Here is a 15,831-nt window from a genome sequence, read left to right as displayed (position 1 = left end):
GTCACTTGTGTATATTATATGTATATTTAACATTCATTAGCAAACTTTTCCATGTGAAGACGTTAATTAACGATGGCTCAAACAGCAGCCAAGTGTAATCGAGATATTACTGTTCCAGACTGAGCAAAGATGTGGGTGGTGTGTCAAATTTACAGCTTGCTGATTTTTTTTGGGTGACTGCAAATACCTCGAGGTTAATGCAGGATGACAAAGGTCGCGCAAGTTTCTCCCTACAACAATATATTAATAATCATTACGCAGCAGACAGACCGTATACTGGGTCCGTGTGTCTGAAAAAGCCGTCGTACTCAATAGTGTCTGCAATAAGCAACCATACCTAAATATCAGATTAATGATATATATTTTATTCCCGGTAAGACATCAGTTATGGAAAGGATGTAAAAAATGTTCCCAAGGCAGGCAATTATTTCGTCTTTAAGCGTGGTCTAAACCCCAGATGGTCTGATTTTATTTTTGGATCCTCCCGACACACTGCTGCAACAATTGTTCCTTAATATGTTCAACACAAATTCATAAAAATACATAAAGATGTTTTGGTCCGTGAAACATGAGATGAGCAAATACAGTACATGTGTTGCCTTAATTACGAGTTGTCTCTTTCTTAGGCAAGCTTTGAAGGACCAGAGTGTTTTGTTCTAGCTTCCTAATTTTACACAATAGCTGGCAAAAAGGTTTTGTTTCTTGAGCAATTCAATTTTGCATCTCCGGCTGACAGATGGCAACTTCCTCCTCAAACTGCAGAAAACGTTCGCTATTGGCTCAAAGTTTTGACTTTGGAGAGCAGAATATGGAAATGTGAGCAGCAGACATACAGTAGGTTAGACAACTCATGTCTTGCCTTGGCAGCAGACAATACACAGGCATATTAAATAATGAAAGTACTTCTTCTTTAAAAACGAAACAAACTCTCTGATTAGTCTCTCAAGTAACTTCCTGTTCCCGGAGATGAAGGGAATGTAATAACTGAGAGGGAGACTGCGAAGTGAACTTGAGGAGCTAACCTGCATTGAAATCATGGAGTTACAAAAGCAATATATATATATATATATATATATATATATATAGTGTGTGTGAAATTTTGATCATAATCAGTGATCATAATGGATAATTGATAGCCAAAATGGACGTTTGTTAATTAGACTTGCTTGCGTTTTCGAGCTGTGTCCAAATAAACAAAAACATGATCAGTAATTCTTAGCTCTTATTATCGTCGGGTGGAGCGATTTGAAACAAAGTCATCCCTCCCCACATCGCAGTTTGAAATTTGCGGCTTTACTGTCTCACGGTTTTTCAAAAATATATCACTTAATAGTCGGACAGTGAAATGTAGCATTCTTCACTGGTCACTAGGGGGTCGGTGACGTAACTGTAACATTCGGTGAGACACACAAGCACCAGGGAACAACAAGCTTTTGTTGCAGGTCCATAATCCATAATAAAAATCCATTATAAAAATTGTCCATGCAAAACCAAAGTTTTGAAACCCCAACGTTACTGTCTGTTTGTCCCCCACTCAGGTCCCAGAGGGCAGCACATATACAATATCGCTCATTTACTCTTATTTTGTCTACTATATTGGGTAATACAAATATAAATGTGACTATAGGGGTGTTATTTTGTGTTTTGAGGGCTCTAATAATAATACAAATGCTACTTTGAAGGTTGTAAACAGGTTTTCTATTCTATTCTAACTATGAAAATATTGCATTTATAAATAAGGAATCCTACTTCGCAGAATTTCTCTTATCACAGTCGGGGTTTAGAACCAATTAACTGCGTTAAACGAGGGATTACTGTAATCATTGGTCACAGGTAAGATATGGATCTGATCGAGTGGGACTGTATTTTCTAAAATTGGACTCAAGGTGGACTCCTACTATTTTATAGCATATGGTCCTCAAAATTCTAACCTTTCGGCAAATGTAGGAGATGACCTGTCATCTGAAAGCACACAAATTTTTTGAGTTTGAAGCTCGGCAAGGGATGAAAAACGTCACATTATTTGAACCATATTTGTTTCCGTTATTTTCTATCGCTTCCAAATCAGATAAAATGTAAGGTCAACCAGTGTCCTTAAAACTCTAAGGCTCCACTGTAATTTCATAGACAACAGTAGCCAGTAAAAAGTAGACTTATAGCTTTTATGCTGTATCCTTGGGGGGTTTCCTTTGTAGACAGCAAATTAATGACTCCCACCGAGCCAGGTCTCGAACCACAGCATATACAGAGGTAAGAGTTAGATCTCAGCATGAGTGGTTGATATGTAGTGGTCAGATCATTGGATCAAGGTGATGGTCCCCCCATTGGCATGTTGACATCAGATCCCGGTCTGCATCGAACCACGGTTTTGATGCTCCCAACTAAAGATTAGAAATCTAGCATGACTTGTACTCTCAAGTGTGGCCAGTTTGAGGGCCGTAAAGAGACAACAAACAAATTGGAGCAGTAGAGTCTTAGACAAGATGATGCTTAAAAGCAAACAATTTGTGGACTTTCAGCTTCGCAGTACTATGCGATACTATAATATGCACGTTTCTATTACAATTAAAAAGCAAAATCAGCTTTAGTTTTTGCTATGTTTGACTTAAAGGCCTGTCTCTCAAATATTGTTCAATAATCTGTCAAACTCTGAGTTAGGGAGCATTCATAATTCATCCACCTGACACGTGTGCCTTAGCTTGGCTACAATAAAAGGGCATTCCAAATTGTTCATTTATGTATTGGTGAGAGTTTTAGATCTTTGAGTTCAGCTCTTGAAAAATAGTGCTGCACTTATATTAATATATAACAAGAAGTCAGAGGTTTTGTTTACCCCCCCCAGCAATCCAACTTTATAGGGTTTATAGTGTGCAATAAAAAACATCACACTCGGCAGAAAACTGATGGACATATGGAGTTTTTGGCTTAAAAATGTCAAATATTGAGCGACAAGAGTAAGCTTCTTACAACCACATAATATACTCTTGAAATCAAATATAGCCTTGGTTTGTATGGGTTATTTTAAAATATATACATATATGTTCTGTGTAGCATATTTGTGTATTCAAAATATGCTACAAAGAATATATAATTGAAACAAGTGAAGGCTTTAATGTTGCTGAATCTGAATCTTATTTTCTTAGAGACTCCATGCAGAGTAGGAGGTTGACCCATTTGAAAAATGCAAAATTCCCACTTACACATGCCACATTCAGAATACAGTACAATACGTCAAAGATCTGGATGGGTCAGAACTTGGCCATGCTGAGCGTTGTATGCACTTAAAAGTCTCCATCAAACGGCACCATCAAATATCTCCCCGATCAAGTAGGTGTGCAACATGTCATTTACAGTGATGGGGAAATTACTTTAAAACCGTAACGTAGTAACCAGGGAAAGTTACATTTATGAAAAACCTTCATGTCAGATTTATCTTCGTAGTGGCGCTGAGAGATGTTTCATGAGACTAGAGTTACTCACAATGGCTGCAGGCTAGCACTAATGTACACGTCACATGTACAGGAAGTTCTTGTCTTTTACATCAATGATGTCAATGTAGTACCTGTACTTATAGTACATCCTGAAAATGTCTCTTTTAGCTTGACAGACTGCTCGCCATGGATGTATCGGGTCCACCACCCACCTTCCTCAGCTCCGGCACTGATTGGCTTACCATGAAATTCTACTCTACCTTTTGCCAGTCATTATTTCTTATCTGTCTGTCATCCTTCCACCACCACCATAGAACAATTGGGGGAAAAACACCTTTTATTTGCAGTTCCTGTCCTGTGCTTGGCTGGCTGAGGGAGTCAGGTCGGATAACAGCTGTTGGATATATCAATGCATAATAATGCATAATAAATAATGCAACACATTTCGCTGTTGGTAACAGTAACAGTCAACGTTTGAAATTGCAATTAATTAGATAGGATTAATTATCCTGGAAACATTAAGTATTTGTAAGTATAGCATAGCATCACCTGGAACAGCCCCCCCATGAGTATTCTGTTCAGGCATGACATCCACAAATAACCCTAGCAGAACCACCAGGACCCTTAATAGCTTCACAGCACGAGACGTGAGATTTCTAAACAGTCTTGCACCATAACTACACCATGAATCCCTCCTCTGGTTGGATTTCTGCTCAGATACATTTGCTTTTGTTTTGTTGACATGTTTTTGGCCACTTTACTTGCCAAAATGTAATATACCTATTGTATATAATAATTGTTGCTGACACAGCTTTTAACAGGACAGCACTGCAATACATCAATTATTGTATTTGAATAGGCCAGCACTTTCCATTCATTACGTTTTTCATAAAAACAACAAAATCACATTTCTATGTATCGTTATCTAATATGAAGACAACCTGCTCTTGTGAGTGATGTTTATTTGGTCCAATGGCAGATAAGAGGTGCAGGAAGGCGGGACTTCAAACACTAGGTGGAACAATCTTGCATAATACTAATTTCCCAGCATGGCGCTTTATGTACAGTTTAGTATGTTTACACAAAAGACGTTAAAATGTGTTTATTTTTTTTTTATTATTTTTTTAAATATAATGTGTTTATTCATATGTGCCGTAACTGGAACATTTTGATTGTTACCGACCTGCACGAATGACAAATTCATAAGTGCAATGATTCAGCCGTCTTACCGTCACACGTGCTAAGGACGGAAATACACCAAAACCTTAAAAAACAGCCAAGCTATTTTCAGTTGTACTACGACTCTTTAAAGAAATGTCATCTGATTTACAAGCAAACGTCATGAAAGAAATTTTGCTGCTGATGGGGTGCCTTGCAGTTACATGAAATGAGAAATCAGAAAGGTGATTATGACCAAAAGACACATTCACAAAGTAACTGGAAAGAAAACATTGGGTTAACTGATGATCATCATACAAATACAACACATTTCCTGTCATTTCAACAACAAATGAGTAAAAATAAAAACATTCAAGAATCTGCGGCTAACACTACCTGGACAAGGGGCAGTGTTATTGCAAACCCTTGATTCTCTTAAAGGGCCGCTGCAGTGTGTTCCATATGGTGAGACACATGTTCTTGTTCGCACCTGCGACCCTTGACCGCATGTTACAGAGCAAGAGCTCCACTGGGACCACTCCTCTGCACCTGATTCACCTGTATGGGAGAAGGGTGACACTAGTTAAATGCAGCAGTACGGGCTTGGGGGGCACGGCTAAGGTGGCCGGTCAAATGGGAAGGGGCCACAGTTAGCCACAGTTGATACAGGTGGCATCTTCGGGACTTCAGAGGTGCTCTACACAGGGATTCTGTGATCTTTGGCAAATACAGAGTCACTTGATCCGGTCACGACAAAAGCGTATTTGTGCAAAGATCACAGAAATTTGGGCATGAAAAATTGACATCAGACATTGTTGCATTCTAAATTTCTTTTAGTTCATCTTCATCAAATTTGCAAAGCATTTCAGTGAAACAAAAAATATGTTGAAAAGCATGGCGAGAAAAAAGAGCATAAATAAATGAACCTGATAAGAACATGCAAAGAGGATGACGTTTGAGGAAAAAAATAAAATCACACAATGGAAATAGTGATGGGTGTTAGTTGAGTAAGGAAAGTTGGAAATATGGATTCTCTTGCACTGCAGCAAAATTGTGTAGCTTCCTTGACATCAGTGGGACAATATTCAAAAGTGGCTCCACACTGAATAAAAAAAAAGCAGAGAAATAACTAGTTGAAGGTTAATTCAAGGTCACTAAACTAGCAATTTAGGTCTGTAGGCTCGTTTAGTTGAAAGCGGACTGGATTCATATTCAAAAACTAACATTGGTTTTATTCAATTGGTCTTAAACACTCATTGAAGTAACATTATCGAGCAAGAACAGTCAAAGTCCCGAATTGGACTCCAAAAAAATAAAACCAAATTCATGTCAGCAACAAAAATATAAATTTTCCATGTGACGTATTCTCTTTTATTGAAGTTTTTTTCTTAATTATGTCTTAACCTTTGAATTGTAGCAAGGTTTTAAGCACAGTACGCTTGAAAACAGCTCCTCACTACAAAGTGGAACAACTAGATTCGGCCAATTAGCTCATCACAAATCTGCCCTTAAATTTGGAGATCATAGGATAGACTGGAAGGTGGATCAATTTGTTAAATGAGGCAGCACAGGGAGTGTATTTAACGTGAGAATGGAGAACACAAAAGCGCGGTGATACACCTCGATGGGGACGCAGCATACCTAGAGCGTGTGTTCAATGGTAGGAATGTTAATGTGTGACTGTTAATTCGGGCGGGAGGAGGGGGGGGGGTGTAGGGTGAGTTGGCAGTTAAGATGGTTATGAACCGATGGTGTTTGGAAAACATTAACAGACAGCAATGTAAACAGAACAACACGTGGAATAAAAGAAAACAACAAAAGTCTCCTTTGCCAGAACCCAACCACAAAATAGTTTTAAAATGAAACTAACTAAAATCATAACAACATGAAAATGAATTTAATACTGTGCTGTAATTATAGCGTAAAGCACTCAGTCTAATGAAAATGCTGGAGGTATGCTATAATAGTTTATGATTTTAATTATTAAGCTCCACTCATGTCACTTTATCTCTTTAGGCAATCTGGCTGAATATTACTTTTGTTTATTTCTTTATTTTCAGCCTACTGATATTCAATTCATCACGCATTACAGCATAAAATAATAAATAAATATTCTGACTACATGAGTAACCCTGTACGTGAAAATGAAATAAACACTAATTTATGTTCAAAGCAAAGAAATGGGAGATGTGTCTATTCATATTTCTTATGTAGAGAATGAGTTGGCAAAAAATAAAAAATAAAGCAAAAACATTTCCACTCAAGACGGTGCAGTACAAGAGAGAGCATGCATGATGAAATTAAGTTTAGTTAAGAAAATAAAATAAGGAAATATAACTATCATATTACCAGTTTGCGCCATAAATTTAGCAGATTCAGCTTGCTCCTGCAGGGCCTTTGTGTCATGAACTGATCTCGGCCGCTGACTTTTTACTGTATGCTCTCCGATCATTCCATATTCTATGAGACAAAATAGAGGTTGATATGAAAGCTAGGCTTAGACATGATCTTCGGACAACAAAGCTTATCACATACTCTTTGGTCAAGGTGTTGGGAAGAACTGCAGTACATGGCTAGAAACAAAGACCACACATGTTTGGGTTTAATATGTCCTTCACTCTAGGGCATAGAACAATGCAACAAATTTATCAACAGTGAAGTCAAATTATTAACTGAGCTTGGAAGCACAGTGGCGACACATAGCAAACATGCAAATTAACTCACATTGGTTTTACTTGACTAACACTTCATCAAAGCTGCAACCCTCCCTCCCTTCCTCTTTGCCTCCCACCCGCCTGCCTGCATTGCCCAGAAAAAGAAAAAAAATAAAAATTAAAGTAAAATGTGTAAGCTGTAAGGAAGCCACAGAAGAGGGGGCGGGGAGGTCATGGACATAACATGCGATTGATCCACAATTTCCACAGATTTTTCATTATAATGGGATTCATTTTGGCCACTGCAAATGTATGTACTATCAAAATTGTATTGTGAGCTGTCTTCCTTACGATGCATGCTTTCTTTGTCCGCAGTAAAACGGACGTTAAAAGAGTGCACGGTGCAAAACTGACACAAATAATGCTTGATTCAATTATGACTCGTAAATATGCATCACATCTATTTTTAACTCAAAATTGAGAGAAATTAGTGTAAGACATCGCTTTTGTCAGTGTGGTCCTCATCATTCGTTCACAAAAACGCAGCAGGTGATGGACTGAAAAAATACAAAGAAATCCCGCACAAATTGCCTTTATTAGTAAATCAGACAACCAAATGCACCCGGCATTGCTAAGGAGGGTGCTGCATAGACAATATTATTTCTTAATAAAAGAAAATAAAATTAAAAAATGTTCCCCCTGTAGAACATAAAAAGGTCTCCAAGACACTAATCCCTTCTTCAGCTGGTTAATTGGTTCCAGACCTGACCGTGATAAGTGAATTTCCGAGAAGTAGTATTCCTGCGGCCTCCTTTTACCTTTTTGCCGCTGACTGGGTCGGAAGGGGTCCTCCGTCTTGATGAAGTGCTTGTACAGAGATGCTGAACAGTCTACCTTTGGTGGGGTGGGTTTATTCTAATAACCTAGGATAATGATCAAACCAAACCGAGATAGCAAACACATCATTTGCATGTGAACTTGATGGCTGATAACGTGCAGCGGTGTAAGGAACGTGACAATGCAAATGCAAAACGCGGTCAACAAAAATCTTTCCTGTTTATGCTCCTCCCTGGCACAAGAATGTGGGCGCCATTTACGGCATACTTAAGCACACACACACAAACCTGTGACCATACCCCTCTACACATCGTGGTCTTCGTCAAACTTATATCTTCTCTCCTACTTGTTACTCGATGTAGTTGACATAATAAGGGGTGTGTGTTGCAGTAAATGTGTTCCGGTGCTCGGGGACCTGAGTGAGTGGTGAACAGGAAGTAATTAAAGTGGTTCAGAACTGAGTATTCGCTTGTTATGGGTTGCAGCCGCAACAGTAACTAGTGTGACTTAGTAGTTCTGGCAATGAATTCTAGTGTTTGTGTGTACATATGACACCGAACATCGGCCCCAAGATATGGAACTCTCTCCCCTCCCAAGTAAAAAAGGCCCCCGACATCGAAAGCTTTAAGTGTTGTCTTAAAACCCACTTTTATTCTCTGGCTTTTAACTCGGAGTGAGTCGTATGGTCCTGTGTCTTTTAGTTCTGTCTTTTTATTTTTATTGGATTTATGTTTTATACTTTTATTGTTTTGCGTCTTGTTTTTAATATTCTAATATCTATTTTACTGTTTTATTTCTTATTTGATTTTTTAGTTTTGGATTAAATTCAATTTGTACCTTTATTTATTGTATTTTCTTTTCTTATTTTTCTTTTACTAGTCTGTGCAGCATTTTGGAAACTGTTTATAAAATGTGCTATATGAATAAAGTGGATTGGAACATTACAGTAATGTTACTGATACTAATTACTAATTACTGATACTAATTACTGATGTTACTAATGTTACAGTAATGTTACTGATACCTAGTGTTATCGTCTGAATGCTTTATATTTGTATTTTAGTTCATTTAGCTACTTCTATGCTTTATTTACACAAAAACCTTCCTTGAATATGCCTTTTCTACTAGGCCACAAAACAGTATTATGTATTAATTAATATATTTTTAATTCAAAACTGTGATATAGCAAAAAAGAGAAAGCCAGAAATGACTGTATTCCCTAAACAATGTATTTTATGCAGCACATTTTGTGCCCTTTTCTGTACCTTTTTTCACCAGAGGAGCCCCAAGTTGATACATTTTCATCAAAACACAACAGAGGTTAGCTGAGTAGGTTTAAAATAGGTATTTTTCTTTATTTTTCTCAAGATTCCGCAAGATTACACCAGAAATACTGTGTGAGAAAGAGACTGTGGTGATCCAATGTATGACTAACAAATTCAGAAATAACATTTCAGCAATCATTTTACAACAATATATCTTCTCGATGGACAATACAATACTTGTTTCGTGATATATACTGAATTTACGATTGACTCAAAAGGACTCAACACAACCGTTACTGTCTGAAAAACTGGTAACACCAGTGCTGACAAAAAGAAGAGTATTTTTCCAAAAGTCAAACATGGTGGTGGTAGTGTGATGGTCCGTGAGTGCTGACTTGAGGGAAACATGAATTCCAACATTTACTGTGACATTTTGAAGCAGGGCCTGATCTGCTCTGTGAGGAAACTAGACCTCATGGAGGCCAAACACAAACTCCAAGATGATAAGTGTCTTGCTCAGGAAGATGAGGGCGCTATACAAGCTGTACAGTGACTACTCTAGGTAACATCCTAGTTTAATTTCTATAGTATAGTCCACGGAGACGATATCTGCCTTCATGTGTCATTGATATTGAATAATTATTTAATAAAAAAAATAATATTTACCAATGATGGTTTGATCCATGCCCATGTCACTTAAGAACATACTGTACCTGACATCAGTTGCGCTTAGTTATTACGCTTTGTTATTTACAACCTTTTCTAAAAGGCAAATGTCTCATGGTGAATTACAGTACATGAATCTGTTGATCAGTTAAGTCTCTGGACAAGCATCCTATTGTTGAAGTTTAAAGCTGAAAAATAAAAATGCAACAAGTACAGAAAGCCATTCCTGAGCAATTAATTCAAGCCAGTGGTTAGATAAAGTGGCTAAGATTGCAGTCATTTGTCAGAAGCAGGTTGAAATAAAGGGCCTGGAACTACTTTACAGGGTAGAAAGCACAGTTGCTGCACTTTGCTAGTTATTACAATCTGTCATTTGACACAGTGCTATCTTCAAGTTGGGACCACGATTCAGAGCTTTTTAAACTGCCTTAAAATGAACCGAAAAGTCATGTGTCTTCATTCAAGATTATCGAGGATTCAAATTGGTGGCATCCATCAAAGAGCAGATTTGATCAATACCGAAATCCAACATGGTTGTACAAGTAGTCCTCGGGTTATAAGACGGATACCTAAATGAAGTCCGAGGTCACACACACTGTACACAGATTTTAAATGAAAAGGTAACAAAAAGAGAACTACATTAATTCTTCAACTAATCCGGGTCTGGGTCACGGGGGGCAGCAGTCTCAGAAGGGAAGTCCAGACTTCCCGGTGTCTGACATCTTTTGCAGTTCCACCAGGAGGACACCAAGGCATTTCCAGGCCAGCTGTGAACAATGCATCCAACGTTGGGCCTCCTCAACGCTGGGCATACCCAGAACACCTCACCAGGGAGGAATCCGGACTAAATGTCAGAGTCACCTCAAGGAGCAGTGGGTCTCTGAGATCCTCCCAAATGACCAAGCTCCCTTAAAGTGATGGAAAGACAAATGCAACCCTGTGGTGGAAAGCCATTTCAACTGCTTTTATCCGCAATCTCTTTCTTCTGGTCATGACCCGAAGCTCATGACCATAGGGTGGGAACATAGATGGAGCAGTAAATTGAGAGCTTCGCCTTCCCGCTCAGTTCTCTCTTCACCACAAAGGTCCATTGTAGAGATGCTACGCCGACACGCCGATCTATCTCACGCTGCAGTCTTCCCTAACTTCCAAAAAAGTCCCAGAGATTCTTTGACTCCTCCGCCTGGAGAAACACCTCACTTCCAATCTGAAGGCTGCAGTCCACCCTTTTTTGACTAAAAACTATAGCCTTAGATTTGGAGGTGCTGAGTCTCAACCCAGAAGATTCACACTCGGGTGCAAACCACTCCAGTAAACGTTCAAGGTCACAACGTGATAAGACCATCAGGACCACATCATCTCAATGGACCCCAAACTGGACCTCCTGGCTGTGCAGAGAAATTCTGCGTTGAAATAGGCAGCCTTAACCGGGTTCCTGCTCCGGTTTCACAAGGCCCGAGAACAACTCTTTGCTTTTATTCCTTGGTTGTTCTACTTTCCGAAAACATTGTCCCAGCCTAGACTGAAAAAGTGGTCCCCTCTGATAATAGAAGTGCACAAAATCCAACACCCCTGCAGAACTCAACGCATTTCATAATCTTTACAGTCGAGCGATTGAGATCAAAAGTGCAGCTAAGAATGGGACTTGTAGGTTTTTTTTACTGACCACATCAGCTTTGTGAACAGAAGCATCTGTTTCACTGGGGACCACAGCAAAAGCGGTTTTCGACTGTGAAGTGCAGGCGGTGAAAGATAGAAGGTCTACAGAAAACCTGCCCACATAGACATAGTGTCTGCTCTTTGACTCTGATCACCTGATAGAACACAAGCGAGGGGTTATCAGGATATTTGAGGCTAGAGCAGAGAAGATCCTTTCCACTGACAATGAAAAACAGAAAGAGCAGACACACGTCAGGAAATCCCTTTTATAAGTATTGGTACTCTAACTGGGCTTGTCGAATCCACCAGTAGAAGAAAGGTCACTCCACCCCAGTCTGACTATACAAACAGGATGGCTGGTTTGTCAGAGACACTCTGAAGGATTTTCTCCAAACATAGCAAGCATTTCAAACCCGCCAACACCCACCGGTTGACCCAAAAGACAGTGAGAAGTACAATCACCTTATATTGGAGAGACCAAGCAACCCTTATGAAAAGGCATGGCACAACATAAAAGAACGGTTTCTTCTGACCTAGAGTCAGAATCTCATTTGCATCTAAAAAAGAAGCGACACTCCAGTGTCAAAATTATGGATAGGGAGGGCTACTGGTTTAAAGGAGATGTGAAGGAAGCCATCCACGTCAAACTAGAAATGTCACCTATCATCTGCTTATAATATGTCCTGATACCTCTCACCCAAAGATTGTCTCATTCAATGGAAAGAGCGGCCACTGAGGCAAGGCAGACAATCAACTACTGTCCCTATTGACCACATAACATAAACAGGGGAACTCCACACCTACTATTTCAGAACTGAAGAAGCCTTTTGGATGAAATATCTTCAAGAAGAGTCCAGTAGCTTCACGTGTTTTACTGTCAATGCTTGGAATCATTCCACGTGGACTCATAACTGAATTTTAGGACCTTATTAATTTGTTGCATGGAGCGAGATAGAAATTCCAATGCAATTACATCTTTGTAAATATTTTCTACCGTCACAGTAATGCCCCTTTTTCGATTTAATACAGCCAATCTAAACATAAAATCCTTGTTTTAATTTAAAGCGCCATGAATCAAACAAATTGCGCATATTCATTACTAATTATTTGCAATTAATTTTTGTGCAAATAAATTTCAATAGCTAGAGAATTGCAATAAATATTGGTATGGATTTGTAATATTGTGTTGAGCTTTACAACAAGTTTATAAACTTTGCAGTAGTTGAGTCATTTTGAGTGAAGCTGAATAGTGAAAAAACAAATTTACCATTCAGCACTCAATGTCCTATCATTTTCCTACAGTGTGGTTTGGTACTCTTCACAACCAAAAAATTATAATATATAAGTACTTGGTATGCACTTTCACACTAGTATTTTCATCAATGGACCAAAGACTACATAGCAAAAACAGATATATAAAGTAAAGATTTCAATGGCCAACTTATGTGACATAACTAGAAATATTCTTCCCCTGGGTTGACTATGTGGGTTATTGTCACACACAGGAAGACAGCAGAGCACAAAGAAACTCTTGCAACACATTTCCTTTTAGACCAGGGGTCGGGAACCTTTTTGGCTAAGAGAGCCATGAAGGCCAGATATTTTAAAATGTGTATCTGTGAGAGCCATATACATTTTTTTAAACATTAAATGCAATAAAATGTGTGCATTTTTATGTAAGACCAACAGTTTTAGATATAATGGGCTCTAATTACGTAGACCAGGCACACTACCCCACGCCAATGGGGTGTGGCCAGCACACTTTTGTGAGCAGCGCAGTGTCTAATAATAAATCAAATACTTGTTGCCATTAATACAACTTCTGCTGCTGCATAGTTTTGCACCGTACTCCGTAGACGTATTTCATTCTTTTGGCCATCTTCGTCAGAAGGCTTGGTTCTGCAGCTTTAGCTATTTGACTAAAGGAGGAAAGTTTATATTTACATGTTTTTTTGACATCTCAATGACTGAGGTAGACTACAGCATTACCCAGTAATAATCAAGTTTTGGTGTTTGACCTGGAAATTATCATCAGGAAAGATAGATATGGTCGGCCGTATTGCAGCAGAAAATAGATGGACGAATTAAAATGCATAAGAAAGTTGTTGATTTTGAATATTATTTTTAACAGTCATTTCTGTGATGTTTACTTTAAAATGTTAGCAAAAATACATTTTTATTGTGGTAAGAAATGCTTGAGAGCCAGATACAGTCATCAAAAGAGCCCTACCTGGCTCCCGAGCCATAGGTTCCCTACCTCTGTTTTAGACATTTATCATTTTTGTACGCTTTCCATGCTTTTTTCCATGCTTTCGTCTTAACCGTGGTACATGTCGACCGAACCTCAACCCAACTAAGTTCACTTCCAAGTGGAATGAGAATCTTCTCTCAAGTGGTCTCGTTTCATTTGGTGCATGACAAGGTTTGGAAGATCACGGTCACACAGTCCCAAACCATACCAGCAGAGCCAACGCATCAAAAACAGTTTTAACCAAAACAAACATGTGACAAGTAAATGATCTAATACAGTGAAAAAAAGCTTATCCTTATCATTGCTGCACAAAAACAGACAGCAAATATCTCACACTCTTTAATAAAAATAACAATAAGAAAGAGAACAAGAAGTGGGGGGGTTGCATAGCCATCATTAACAAATTATCATAGGTTTAAGATTGGGGGTCAGGTATTTTGGAACTAATAAGATATAGCTCTTAATTTTAAGAAACTGATTGGTTGAGCCTCATGAGTCAGATTGTTTTGTATTTGGAATATATCTGTTTGATTTAAAAGGAATACAGTATTGTACTTTTGCTTCAGTCAGTTTCATAAGTGGATCCGCAGGGTTGCATTTGTCTTTATTCCAAAAGTGGAAGCGCAGGAGTAGCTCTGCAGAAACTGAAAAACGGGGGAAGAAAGAGGAAAGTGACGCACTAACAAGTAGCTCCAATGATCAGCTACGTACCCCCCCCCTTCCCACAAGACAAGCCATGACTGAACAGCACAGGAGAAGTCGTATTTAGATTTAAAATCATGCTGGAATGTTTTCGCTTGTCCATGCCAAACTATTTTTGAGCCTGATTTGGAGGGCTCAAGAGCTTTCGGGCGCCATCGCAGCTCGGTGATGCTCTCAGGCCTAATTAGCAGCCATATTTACAAAGATATTCTTGCTTGATTTAATTAATGTCCCACAACTAATTACGGGCAGTATACTTGACAAACAAGACAAGGAGTAGCACAGAATCAAAGAGATTTCACATTCCATATGACCTTCATCCACATTCTTTGATCCTCTCCACGTTGGGCGAATTGTCAGCTTAAGCATCAGCAGTGATGCCGCCAGTAACCTTCACTGTATGGACATGTTCCATGTGTGAAAGGCAGCCTCATGCCCGTTGACTTATGAGTCTATCCTTGCATGAAATACGCTTGGACTCACAGCGCTTTGAAACGCTCGTGCCGGGGCACTCTGCTTGTTGCCCTCAATGTGTTATTCCTGACTGGCCATCTCAAACACTTAATGAATGGCACTTCATTACTGCTGCACTTTGAAGAGATCCCCAAAATAGTGACAAGCGTGAAGTCCACACAGACCAGGAAGAGGACTACCTCATTACCCATTGCTCGTCTTTGATCCACTTCCCAACAGCTGAGCTTAGGAGGATGGCACATTTAGTTGAATGCGATACTATTTTAGGCTTTGTAAGGTGCTTAAACCCTTTTAAAGAGAAGCTGTGTGCATTCAAAACAAATTTAAAACCATGTTATCAGGGATTTGCACTTGCATTTGTCCAAACCTGATTAGAAATGCCTCTTTAAATAATAAAAGTGTACAATGATTATGTGTTAACAGTGTAACTTCAGTAAAAATACATTATTATTTATCAATGGGAATCTTTTGGCTTGAAGTAAAAGTGGAATAATTCTCATTGTTTCTTTTAGATTTAAAAAAAGTTTAATGTCAAAATGTCTTGCTAAATACAGTCGTCCGTCACCACTTTATTTTTTTTCTCCAAAATGTATTAATTGGGAATAAATTGCTTCATATTGTTGGCCAAGATTATGAATGTTCAAGCATAAAAATGGCTACATGAACTAAAACACAAACTGAGTATAAGGCATTAAAAAGAGGCTGAATGGAAGTCATAAAATTAAGTTATGTCC

General features: G+C 38.7%; 1 protein-coding gene across 12 annotated transcripts in view; it reads right to left on the bottom strand.

Moving 5' to 3' along the window:
* Positions 1 to 15,831, bottom strand: part of adgrb3 (adhesion G protein-coupled receptor B3) — a 158,980-nt gene that overhangs the window by 75,864 nt on the left and 67,285 nt on the right. For 7 of the 12 annotated variants that reach the window (XM_078799331.1, XM_078799333.1, XM_078799329.1 and 4 more), the window contains exons 3-4: positions 6,939 to 7,049; positions 4,986 to 5,147 (exon numbers count right to left, since the gene is read on the bottom strand). The exons of 2 other annotated variants lie outside the window; for them this stretch is intronic. In XM_078799331.1, coding sequence (XP_078655457.1) covers positions 4,986 to 5,147; positions 6,939 to 7,049 — 273 coding nt within the window. Of the gene's footprint in view, positions 1 to 4,985; positions 5,148 to 6,938; positions 7,050 to 15,831 lie in introns of those variants that run through there. 3 more of the 12 variants (XM_078799337.1, XM_078799332.1, XM_078799338.1) reach the window with 3 other exon arrangements.

This window comes from Doryrhamphus excisus, linkage group LG20, assembly GCF_037039965.1.
Source record: "Doryrhamphus excisus strain RoL-2023G ecotype Guam linkage group LG20, RoL_Dexc_Guam_v1.1, whole genome shotgun sequence".
Classification (NCBI taxonomy): Eukaryota; Metazoa; Chordata; class Actinopteri; order Syngnathiformes; family Syngnathidae; genus Doryrhamphus; species Doryrhamphus excisus.
This window is presented reverse-complemented; position numbering and strand designations above follow the sequence as displayed.